Genomic DNA, 13697 nt, shown 5'->3' on the forward strand with positions numbered 1-13697 from the left:
ATATATATACATATATATATACATATATATACATATATATACATATATATACATATATATATGAGAAAACTTCAATCGATCCTCCTTTGGCTGCAGCAAAACATATTTCATCCTAAAAGCATCAAATATGAATTCAACAGGCGCAGATTTAGTCTTTATCCCGTCCCTTTTATATAGGCAGTAGGCCAAAGTTATAATTCCAATATGATGGGATATGATGTACCGATGGCATACATTGCACTAGACCGATTATTTGGGATGAAAGCGGCTAAATGGAGCAAGTGCGATGACAAATATGTTCTAGAATGTGCGTTCCGTAGGCGATCAACTTGCCTGTTGGGATGCGCAACTACAATCCTGTATCATACAATCACCATCAAGGGGGGAGGGGGGGGGGAAATAAAGAAGCTAGAAAGCAAAACGTCACAGCAGCACCAGCGACCCTGAAATGCTGTACAGGATTATTAATTTCCAGATACTTCATGTGATATCTTCTAAACCATGATAAGCAGCACATACAGTCATTTAATATAAGCAAAGAGAAGCATCTTCCAAATAGAGGGGCACCACACGTTTCAGACCATAATATTAAGTATCTACCTAAACAAACCAGAACTTCCATTAGCCCTCTCAGGTGCAGGCAGACTATTTTATTCAAACGAGCCATCGTGCATTGAACCAGACGATGCACATAATCAACCACACCTAGGGGAACGAGGCCCATATCAAGCTGCCTGTTGTAACAGAAGTCTCTGCAGCTTTGCGGTTCTAGTTTGCACGGTCTCTGAGCACATCCATATCCATCTCTGTGGGGTCGGTGGCCTGAATCTCATAATGGATGCCGTCGAGCTCCTGTCGAAATCTATCCTTCGATGTGGCGTACAGCATCTTAGCACGGATGCGGGAGGTGGCCGGAGACCTATTCAATAGTCAAAAACACAAACTTTAAGACAGATAAAGCAGTACATATATGGCAGCTTGAATCCAGAAAATTTTTTGCACATCGATCTATTGATGATCTTTTGGTCCTTTGTCTGGTCCTCTGATATGTGATATTCACGAACTTTTCTAATCCCCACATATGTGTTGCAGGTAAGATATATTTTACATGTTGCTGAGTGAAAGGCAGCAACTTGGATGGCCTCTGGGCAACTATGACGTCTGATGGCTGTACCATGGCGTGGCACCTCAACAATGGAGTCCCCAGTTCTCAGCTGCGCGCTATGTGTCATTCTATTTTTTGATTTGTGGTTACCAAGTCGAGGATTTTTTTGAAGTCATGATTTTCCCTATTTTCTCTTTCACTGGTCTGATACCTCTCACATTTATATGGCAATGACGATCAGAAGGCCAATTTGGCTGCATGATTGGCATGGCCTTGGAATCAACTGATTAAAAGCCACATTTTATTGTGATGACCACCCAAGTTTCCAGACCATACAAGTCACTATTATTCCTAATTATTGTACTATACTTTAAGATGGGGATGGAAGCGATATACTGGGGTAAACTTATATACTGCTTGACCAAAATCAATATCATGAGGACCAAAGTCCGCCAAACCAGTTGGCGGACGGGTTGGTTCGATATTAATTCGATATCATATTGACACGCGGTACGCTTGGGCATGCCAATTCTAATCCAGCATGCCCATGTTTTTTTGAGTTTTTTAAGTTCAATTAATTGGTAGTCAATCTTTTTTAACTTTTTCAATGATTTTAAGTCTAATTTGATGTTCTTTGAAGTGATACAAAATATAAAATAATCAGCAAGATGTTGCATGCTATAAAAAGCAACATGAAATCTTCTAAAATCATCTATTAAGATAAAAATATAAAATAATATAATTAATTACATATATTTAAAGTACAACATACATACTGATATCTAAAATCTTATCGAGTGGCGTTGCCTCTCGTAGATATCCGAATCATTAGCATAGTCAGAAGGCAGATCAACCCACCCCTCTACCAAGTGGCATTGTAGTCTTGTATGTTTATCCCATAAGAAATGCGCTCCGAGTTATAAGCACTCTTGGATTTTTCGTTGAAGCTCTAGCTCTAAGAAGTGTCCTCTGACTGATAAAACGATTGTAAAGGAGCCCATCCGACCAGCCCCAATGGAGAGCCTGCAACAAAATCCGACTTATAAGATGCTCTGAGCTGCGTAGGGTAATAGTCATTAAAAGATGCCTCAGACGCACTATATCCAGATTCATATAAGTCATAGACTGCCTGTGGTTGCGGATAATAGAATCCAATATATTAAGACCCACCAGTGAATCGAAGACCATCCTGCGGCTGTCTCATAAACGGTGGTCTCATATCCTCCGCTCTCCTTGGCCATTAAATCCATGATAACCAAAATTGCTGCTTTGGCTTCTGAATCTGAGTGAACTGGCTCCTCCACACTCTTCATTGGGGCTGCCAAGCAGCTGTCTACTTACTCTTCGTACCACTCACTGCTTGCTTACTCTTTGTGCCACTCGCTGCCTACTTACCCTTCGTGCCTCTCTGCGTGGTTATGTTGGAAGGATGTATGTCGCCCTCCTAACCGAGTTGACCGGGTAGCGTAGTGACCTCGTCTAAGCATCTCTCAATTATATCTCTAAGAGAATATCTCAGACAATAAGTCATATGGTGATCGGCTCCCCAATGACCACTATTGTTGTGGTTGATCAGTTGGAAGGATGCATAGAATATTGCTCTCTGCCCATTGCTCTGTATCGACCTTAGCCTCATTGGCTACAAAACTGGTCGGTCATGGAGGAAATTCTTGCTCATCAAGCTTCGACTCCTGCTGCTAGCCCACAAGCATTTGCATAGAATCATCCTCATCATCAATGAAAGCACTATGGATCGAATTTGTGTACTTTAGCTCCACTTCCTTCTGAACGTACTTCAGCCTCAATTTCATATTGTAGTGAACATATACAAGATCGTTGAAACGATTCTGTGTCAAACGATTTTCTGCTTGCTGTGGATGAAGGCGAAGGTGGACCAGTTGCGTTCACAGCCACTCGAGGAGACTGTCTGGAAGAGAATCCGAATAGCAAGTCGCTTAAAATTTTTCGTGAACAAACCAAAGTAAATCTATTATTCAGCTGCAAAAATAATAAAAAAAATGATATATAAGATAGTATCATATTACTAACCATCTAACGTCAGGTAAATGTCCTTCTAATGTGTAATATACCTGGATTCATACATTTTTACTTATGACAACTGCCGAAACTCCAAAGTTGTCAATGCCCTCTCAAAATATTTTGGTCTACGAAAAAAATATTATAATATATTAATAATTAAAAATATCAGTTAACTTACATATGTTACTTAAGTTAACTTACCTTTTCTAGACATAGGGCCGCAACTTTTGGATTAGGCTCCATCTTGTAAATTATATTATGTAAAGCGGCCAAAAGTTTGTCATCCAATTGATTCTAGCTATACGATGTACTGAAACCTTAGCTTCAAGTAGTATGCTACAGATAGAGTTCGCCATTGTCTTAATAAAATTGTATAAATTTAGGAGTAATCTAATTTTCAATATTCTTGCTTACCTGCTAGATGCAAGTCCCTATCCATCTGGTAGTTCCACCGCTGCTCAATAATATCGATGTACTCTTGGGCATAGGTTGAATCTGACTTCTTAATCTGAATCTTTGTCCTCTCCAGCCTATGTACAAAAAGTCTATCTGAGATTACCTATTGCTATCCACAGCACAAAGTACTTCATACAATGGTCTGATAGTCATCACTATCAGCTCGACCTGCTCTTAAAATGTCTATCTCGTCACCAAGTCCTCGACAGTGCTTCCTTCAGTGCCAGCCCTCGCAAATCTACTTTTCTACCACTCGGGATTGACAAACATCTGACGTAGAGTTGCTTCCCTCTCAAAAAAATATCAAATGCAACGTAATTAGTAGCAAATTATGTGACTCCTAGTCTCAAGATCTTTTTTCTGTATACCTTTTTATCAGTGAAAGGACCAATGTATAGTTATAAATATATCTAGTAACAGTTTGGGCCATCTCTATTGTCTGTTGCACTCTATGAATCTTCGCAATGTCCATCACTATGAGGTCGATACAATATGCAACACACGGGATCCAGAAAATATGTGATCGCTACTCCATCAATATCTTTCTGGTGGCCTTATATTGTGGCCCATTATCAATAACAATCTGCACGACATTCTTCTCTTCTACTTGATTAATCACCTCTCCCATCAATTTGAGGATGTATATGGCATTATGCACCTGATCGAAAGCATCAATCAACTTGTAGAAAAAAGTCTCCATATCACAATATATCAAGAAGTTGATAATACTCCGCCTGATAGGATCGATCAACTATCACACATCACCATTAGTCCATATATAGACCATTTACTCTTGTATGAGACAATCCACTTCTCTAGCTCATTATTATCAAAAAACTTACCCTATATGTCCTTTGGTCCTAAAAGATCTATACCGGAACCGACAACCTGTATGAAGAAAATGACAAACCTATAGTATGTATTATTTGCCATATACGCTGGAATGTGGCTAAAGTGGAATCAGGATCAAATAACTCGCCACATATCCTTCTTATCCTTCTTTAGCATTGTGTCAACCCTCTACTGCTTCGAATCCTTGCTGAAGAAGGCATGCAAATCTAAATCATGGATGGTGGCTCCTAGTAGAATCTTCCTAGATGACTTCTTTTTGCTACCAAAAGCCCCGAGCATAGATGCAATACGTCCATTGCCTCTGCTGACGTCCTTCCTCAGTAAGGTCCTCCTGAACTTTGGATCTGCACTGCTGCTTGCAATACTTATGAATTATGTAATATGTACTACTAAATTTTTATAATTTTTTATATTAATTATATATTTTTTTAATTATTTTTTAAATTTAAAAATAATTTTTAAATATAAATATTTTAAAAAATTAATAGTTCAGATCCATGTAGAACCTAACAATAGATGCTACATATAATTTTGAGGCCCGTAGGCATGCATCAAAGGCTATTTTTTTTAATTTTTTTTTCAAATTTAGAACCAGGCCACTATGCGCATGATCGCATCAAAATTTGAATAAATGTACACCAAATTTTGCTAGAGAGTAGCTTGCATGCTCCTAAATATATTTATAATTTTACATTTTTTTTGAATTATATATATTAATCCAAAAATATATATTTAATTTTTAAAAATTATATATAATCTAAAAATTAAAATTTTTTATATCATCGTATAGATTATCCATAGATCTGCAACATATCATAAAATCAAGCCCAAATCAAAAATTTTGGTATGATCTTTCTTTATTTTATAAAATTTGAGCTATTTTTGGAAAAAAAATAGAGGAAATGAGATAGGAGAGAGGAAGGACATCTTATATAGGCTTGAAACTTTCTTCAATCGCATTGAATTAGTGTGATTTTGCAAATTGAAAAAAAGGGAAAGCCGGGAGACCTCTAAAAGTCTAAATGTTACAAAGAAGAAATATTGAGAAAGGGGGAGGGGACCTGGTTCCGAACCGAGCCGACTCGATGTGAACCGGACGATTCGCACCAAGTTCGAACGGAACCAGCCGGTTCGGTCCAGTTCAAGACCCGTTTTGGCCGGTTCGGGGCTGGTCCCGATTTTAATAGGCGAACCAACCCGGTTAGAACTAGGTCGGCTTGGTACGAGGCTAATCGGGCGGTTCGGTCCAGTTCAAACAATCTTGATGGGGACATTCTTGTTTAGTGATACATGTATATAGGGAGAGGTATTTAGCTAAAGACTGGAACTGAAAATACCTTACAAGCAGAAGGGTACAATTGTAGTATCTAATGAAAGCATGAGTATGGAACTAAAAGAAGTAATATTGCACTAGCAAAAAGGTCTTAAATAGATACATACATATCGATAGATAGACATATAAATTGATTACGCTAAAAGAAAAAGGTGACTTTCATCATACTTTCAAACAGTAGTATATTGGTACAAGATGAAAACAAGCATTACACATACATAGAATCTCTAAGCCAAAGGAATTTGGAGTCTCTTGCAGGAAGGAACATAATATCAACTGAAATTAATATGAATCTTAGGCTTGCATAAAGTCAGAAGGCAGTAGATATTAGGGTTAAATATGGTTTCCATATGTTCAGACATGCCCTGGAGGTGGACAATAACATCTTATAAACCTCACAAGCGATTGCACAATGTGTTGAAGTTTACTAATTCAGACTAGCTAAGAGTGGTACCATGTTCTGAAAAATATCCCAAACATAGCAGAAATTTTGGTAAATTACATCTCTATCACCTGCAAGACATGGTGTTAGGGTTTTGATGTACAAAAGCTTCAACCATAAGCCTTATCTTAAATTTTGACCCAATCCACCAATTCATTCAGATATCTAGGGATGTACGTATTTCAATATATTCCTACCAAGTCTTATGTCACAAACTAGTAAACCCTAATCTTTGTGGTTCCTCACAGCTCCTTATTCTCTAAATATCAGCTCACAGATTCAAGAAACATAATATGTGAAATCTTTGCCTCTCCAAATGATTCTAATATTTCCAACTTCAATTTGCTCCTGTAACTCCTCCCTGTTTCTCCCTCAATATGTTCAGACTAACGGATCACATTTACAAAGATTTTAGGATCCATCTTCAGTGCTGTAACTAATCACTTTATAAAAACACGAAAGCATAGATGCCACAACAGTTGAAAACATAACCCAAGAAATTAAATGCAACAAGTTGGTTGGTATAAAAAGAGCCCAAGGCTTCATGTTCAATATGCATCATTGTTGCCTCATATCATGAATTTAAGCCCCTTAACTTCCAGAAACTGTACACATGTGCTCAGGGCAGCACCCCAGGGCCATAAGTATACAAGGTAACTATTCTGTTGGTTGGACAATTTAGGGAGAAGATAGGAACTTAGATGATTCCATCAGATAGCTTCCAGACATGGCTAGAGCTGATGCTAATAGTTCTGCATGTATAAAAACTTAATATACTCCTTTGTTAAAAAGGGAGCATCTATTTTTTTTTCTCTCTTTTTCTTTTTCCTTTTTTTGGGGAAGGGGGGTACTACAAATAGTTTTCTGATGGAGTAACTTTGTGCTAACTAAAAGGCCAGAACACACAGGAATTGAGAGGAGCATCTACGCACCACATTATGTTGATGCCTTTTAAATAGCAGAAGAGTAGCTCATGAAATGGCACTTGACCATTTCAACCACTCGCATAAAACAACAAAAAAGAGCAACTTCACCTGAGCATAAAACAAAGGAAGGCTATAGAATGTTCTATTGAGTATATTACATATTATGTAAATGATGAAGAAGACAATGGTTGACTATCTCCGTATTTTTTGAAAGTAGGAGGATGTATTTTTCTAGATTATTATATGGCAGAGACAATAAGGAAAAATCAAGGTATTGGACTTACATGCACAAAGAATGATCTTCAAGTACTTCTGAAGATAATGAGATTGAAACTTGGGAAGCCAGAAGATAGAAAGAATACTTATAAATTGTTTTACAAGAATTAACTGAAAGAATACTTATAAATTGTTTTCCAAGAATTAACTGAAAAAAGAAAGTAGAGGGAGATAAATTGTTAGGGGTGAGAAAATTGGGTAGGCTCTAGCCATTAAGTTAGCAAAAGAAGGATGATGGTAATGGTGATAATACAGGGGGTTAAAAATCAGAACTACAGTACGAGGAGCTAAGACATGCTAGACGAATGGAAGATCACAAAAATATGAGTTTCCATAAAATCAACATTATGGATGCATTGTATAGCTATCAAAAAGGATACACAAAAATAATTTCCTCTTTACAAGTGACACCATAAAAAGCATTGTCGCTTAAGCAATCAAGAGCAATACTGCAGAGAATGAAACTAGCAAATTGATTTATGTCAAGAGGAAACCAGCACTAAGCACTGTGTCTGATGGATCATTTTCATAATAGTTGTGCTGAATGATGATGTTACCATACAGAGATAAAATACATCATCACATATATACATAAGTCAATATCGGCTATGGACTGATTATTTCCATTGGACTATATTGTATTTCACATTATGATGATGAATAGACATTTTTAAAACATTTTACAACATATTCCTTTTTTTTATGCTTTTACATACATGAGGGTGCTTTTACCCTCATACAGTTACAAATGAAGCAAGACTACAAAACACATTAAATCGTTTACAATCCCAGAACATAAATACAAATTCTAGCAACACTGATACTTGAAGAAAAGGAAGTAAACAAACATTGGAATCAAGATTTCAACATCTGAAAAATAAACAAGACAACAAAATAAACATCATCCATATATCTGTAATAATTTTTCTGGTTAACTAAACCCTGCACTCCACAAATCATCAGATGGTGGTGACTCGACATGTCTCCCTTGACAACAATATTACCAGAAAACCTATAATTGTGCAAGCTTATTAAGTTATATGATGGTCTGCAAGCCCTAGGACGTCCAGTAATTGTTGCAACAGTCTCATCATGGTTTGTTCACCGTTAAAAAGGTTGATTATGTGATAGGAAACAAATTAATTCACAGAAATTAAGAGCATGAACACAGAAATAATCACATAGCTTACTAAAACCAATTAGTAAAGTTAATTTCTTTCTCAAATAGAGTTAATCTATAATTAGCATCCACAAAAACAATGTTATGTGTCATTCAGAATCTCAAGATGTTGATAAAATGGCATAATTGTATGGATAAAAAAAAAAAACCAAACTTCAAATCTATAATAATTTAGGAGCTAGAAAGAAACTAACCATGCAATAAAAAATATCTTGCTCTTCTGGCAGTTCTCATCAGTCACAAAATCAAAGTCATAGATGGCATATCGACAATCATTCTCAGGCAATGCAGCAGCAAAATCATCATAGCTCTCCCCTGGAGCTCCTGTCTTCTCCACAACAACCTCCTTTTTCTTTTCATCAATCTTAAATATCACATAACGATGCACTTTCTTCCTTTTCAGTTCAAGAAATGCATTCTTGCTGTGATCAGCTACTCCCATCCCACAAGATGCACTTGACTGCAGATCAATGCCAATACAAGGCAAAGAGTTAATCCTCATAACAAACTTTATCGTAAGTAAGGCATCCCATAAATATCCACTTTGTTAGCAATGGGATGCAAAAGTAAAAGCCAGACAGTTAAAACTAGTATATTACTCACATAAAAGGCCGAACTCAAAGAGCAAGTCTTTGATTATCTGCCCTTTTTAACAAGTTCTTTTACGGGATGCTGAAACTAATACGTTATTCACACAAAAGCGCGCCTTAACTCAAAAGGACCAAGTTTCAATTGTCTAACATCAAAGCATTTTACCAAGTTATGCTGTAAATTAGGAAACGATCCAACTTAACCTACTATACTTTACCACATAAATATGTAAAAGGAATAAAAAAAAGGGATGCTTTTTTTTTTAAAAGAGATACTACAGTGAAGCAAAATCAACAAAAGACAGGCAATATTGTAATCAAAATCAGCCTAAATTAAAGGATTTCCATCCCATTCCGGATCAATGAAAATATTCCGGAAAAGGAATCTTGATATGAAGAAACAATCAGACATCAAGAATTAATATATCCAACCAAGGGCCATCCTAACTTAAAGAAAAGAAGAGCCTCATAACTCAACCTACAATTGCAAACTGTCAACCGTCAATCATGAAAGGTTATAAGAGATAATGCAGAGAAATTCAGCATCCACGATACAGTCTGCCATATACGAAATGTAGAAGAAACAAGCAAATTCTAAAGGATAAGTTTTTTTTTTTGGACCGACACACAGAAAGATGATGATCTTTGTGCTAGACGAAGGATCTTTTATCCTACTCCGACAAATGAAGACGAGATCAAGAAATCCATCAAGATTTGCCCAATTCCCAAGTGAAAACAGAAAGAGAGAGCGGTCCGATCGTCACAAGAGCATGGAGGAACCCAGACATTCATCATAAGATGCTACTGTTTTCACACAAATCCAGCCTCCATTTCATAAAAATTTTCAAGAAATCTTAAAGCAAACCGATCAAAACTAGTATCCACCGAACAAAATCTAAGAGAAAGGGTAGCAACAAGCAAAGATCCGACTCTTACCATTCGGAACGACATGGCTACTCGTTGATCTCGGAGAGAGAGAGCGAGCGAGCGATTAACGAATGAACGAACGAACGAAGGAAGGAAGGGAGGAATGGGGAGGCAGGGAGACCCCGTGATTTGGTCGGAAAGGTGAGAAGGAATTTTTTTAATAGAAAAAAAAAAGGACAATAGAACAAAAGAATATTTTTTCTTTTCTCCGATTATTTTTGAAAATGGAATATAATAAAACGAACCAAAAAAAAAAAACTTATGAAAAGAAAAGAAATATTCGAATTAGAGAAAGATGGAAGTAGGAAGAGCGCGGACGAGAGAAGAAAAAAACGATCTCGCAAAGGCGGGCGCCGCGTCGCACCGCGTTTCCGGTAGGTAAAGTGGAGCGAGCGTGAACCCTCTAGCGTTGCAAGCGGGACCCGCGTTCGATATATTTCATGGCTCATCAAGAGGTGGACCGTCCGGAGGATCACCGTCGTCTATGATGCAAGATTGTCCGGATTGCGTCCCGAGTCGTCAACTTCAGCCCGCCGAACTTCCTTTTGTTGCCTGCCAGGCTGTCACGTGCCTTTTTTTTTCCCCTCTCTTTATTATTATTATTGCTGCTGTTGTTATTCTCTGAGAATTTGAAAATAGAAAAATTAAAAAAGGGGGAAGAAAAGAGAGACGCTGCGTAGGATAAACGCGATGGAATGCCCGCAGAACACACGTAAGCATGGTCTGGAATCAAGACGGTCATGATGTGTGTGGGGACAGACCCATATGGCGCGTCCGGTTCAACTCGAACCCGTTCGGTTTGATCGCGCTGCAAATGATTTCTACTTTCTTCCAATGACCCAAATGGACCCAAATGGAGCGGTCCGACTCGTGACCTAAGCAATGTTCCTACTTTCTTCCTTGTTGACTCAGTAGACTTGGGTGAGAGAATCTCAACGTGGCACAGGCGGGCTGGTCGGAAGGTGGCATCGGATACTCCTCGTGCCTCAATTATTTTGGTTCATGAGGTCCGCCCATTTACATATCCGCCCGACCCTCCGGGTAGAGCATAATTTGGAGACGTGGTCTCCGACGAAAGCCATCCCTATGCCATAGAACCATGTGGTAACATCACAGTTAGATGTATGGCATTGATGACCTGCATCATAAGTAAAGCTCAATTACAATCTGAAAAGGCTAATAAAGATATGTATAAGCTGATACAGCAAATTTGAATCTTAAAAAATCTTTGCCTGAGTCATAGACAAAGGAGTCTACACATGTGAAAATAGTTCCTGCTTGATTTGATGTTGCCTTTCCCCTATGGTAAAGCAAGCGCAGATAACTTCCAAATACTATGAAAAAAAGAAGTAAATGCCCGCCCGTACATTAGCAGCAAACCCGTCCATGGCATCACTTGCCTGGGTACAACTGCAAATGCAAGCGCAACTGAGACTATGGCAGCTATGAAGCAGAAAACAACAGAGACTGCACCCAGATAAGCAGGTAGCTTGGAATGTGTGACATCTGAGAACTGTTAAGACAGCACATAAATAGTTCTATCATATAATGGAAATTTGACATACAATCGACAACGCAAAATTGTAAATAACAATCTCTCAAGGTCTATCAAACAGATTGTGGAAAGAAGCTGCTCAACCACAAGCTCAGCAGGGACACACGAAGGACTCCATTACTCATTCTGATTCTATTAAGACAACTGAGCTAATGGTCTTATTGATATATTATCTTTCAAACTACACAGTTCTGTCTAACTTGCTACATTCATATTCAAATGCTTCAAAACACATATTACAATCAAATGACGATATTAGCATTACCAATAATAAAATGTAAATGTCCTAAATTTCAAAATTATTTCAGCAGAGATGCAATTGTCTTCAAAGTTCATATGTTCTAACTTATTCCATGCTGAAAGACTCCTGGTTGTTTCCTAGACACCGCCACCCCCCCCTCCCCCCCACCCCAAAATAGGAAAAAATAAAATAAAAAAGCAAGGGCAAAAATTAAAGTTCTCATCTGACAGATAAAAAAGTTATACATGATCATGGATGGCTAAATATATCAAAATCTCAGTTGGCCTGGAAATTATCAATTAAACACTAGCAATCACTTCGAAACATAGCATCCTATTTTTCTACTTTCAACTGCATATTGCAGCATTCAACAATAACTGAAGCGCATTTATCAGCAAATTTCTACTAATTGTTTGGTCTCCAGTGATAGTCATTTATACTGAACTACTTTAAAGGAAAACCTCTGCTAATATTTAAATTCTTCAAGGAGATTCTTTTTCTTTATACCGAAAAATCTTTATCTGCACAAATGCTTCTTAAATATGACTACCCACAAATATTTCATCTTATTATGATATCTTAGAAGAAACTCTGATCAGATATCACTAAAGCAACACTGTAAAAGAAATCCGGAGCCTAAGCTTGATATCAATGCCCTTGATGCCAGCCTGAGCCCAGGCCGAGCACAAAAATCGAGGCACAACCCTGACCCGGCCCGACCCAACTAATCCAGGACAAGGACGATTAGTCCCTTGTTTGCAGCAATGATGAGTTGGTCGGCGGTGGAAGGGAGAGGGAGGGAGGGAGGGAGAGAGAGAGAGAGAGAGAGAGGGCCAGTGTATTTGGATCTATGTGTGTCGGAGCAGTGGAGATCTAGGGGAGGAAGAGGTGGCACCAGTAGGGGGGCAGTTGGAGGAGGCAAAAGGTGTAGAGGTGGAGGATCAAGACAGGGTCACAGGCGAGAAGGAAGCAGGAGTTTTAAGAACAGATAGAGCGTGTCAAAGTATAAAATACAGGAGATATACAAACTGATATATGTTATTAAATACATGATATTTTAATTATTTATTTAACTCTGGGCTGGGTCAGGCCAGGCCCTTACAAAACTTAGCCCGGAACCAGCCTCAATTGTCGTCAGGACTTGAATTTCTAAGCCTGCCCGGACTGATGGGCCAAAAATCCCTGCCCAAGCCTCCGAGCAGGTCAGGCCTCATATGTCTTCTCTGAAGTCCTCTGACTTTACAAATAATAGTTTGTAGAATTGTTCTAAAAAAGCCCTTTTTATTATTACAGAGGTCACTGGGCAACTATAATGCCAAAAATATCACAATAACTAAATCATCTTGAAAAAAAAAGCCAATGACACACCATAACAAGTAAAAGAAAGACAGTCATCTTAAACTTTACTTCAAAAAAAAAAAAAAAACACAACAATGAAATACACTAGCTTCAGATATGCATATTTTACGGCAACACAAAAATAAACTTGCTATTTTTTGATGAAAATTCTCAAGAATTGCCTCGTAGCAATCGTAGATCCCTTAACTATCTAATTGTGATTAAATGACATCTCTATAGAGGCAACAATGACACTAACATGGAGGCCCCTGACATGGCTTATTTGAGAAACTGATAAAGCAGTATAAAATAATATAATGATGGCAGTTTATGAAGATTAGGAAATATATTGAACTTTTTGCTTGGCAATTTGATCGACAAGTTCTAATGCCAAATCCATTTGTCACCGAGTGATAGAAAACTTTTTGCTAGTAAG

At 37.9% G+C, this 13697-nt stretch overlaps 1 protein-coding gene across 1 annotated transcript; it reads right to left on the minus strand.

Annotated features, from left to right (window-relative positions):
- Positions 1 to 507: 507 nt before the first annotated feature.
- Positions 508 to 12937, minus strand: LOC103718265 (actin-depolymerizing factor). Its single transcript, XM_089927751.1, has 4 exons — positions 11360 to 12937; positions 10137 to 11265; positions 8805 to 9070; positions 508 to 919 (listed from the first exon to the last, which is right to left on the minus strand). Exons 2-4 carry the CDS (start codon positions 10149 to 10151, stop codon positions 769 to 771), a joined length of 432 nt encoding a protein of 143 aa, XP_089783877.1. The 5' UTR covers positions 10152 to 11265; positions 11360 to 12937; the 3' UTR covers positions 508 to 768.
- Positions 12938 to 13697: the final 760 nt, after the last annotated feature.

This window comes from Phoenix dactylifera, chromosome 16 (assembly GCF_051530095.1).
Source record: "Phoenix dactylifera cultivar Ajwa chromosome 16, Ajwa_hap1_PhDact_Kaust_v1.1, whole genome shotgun sequence".
Taxonomy (NCBI): domain Eukaryota; kingdom Viridiplantae; phylum Streptophyta; class Magnoliopsida; order Arecales; family Arecaceae; genus Phoenix; species Phoenix dactylifera.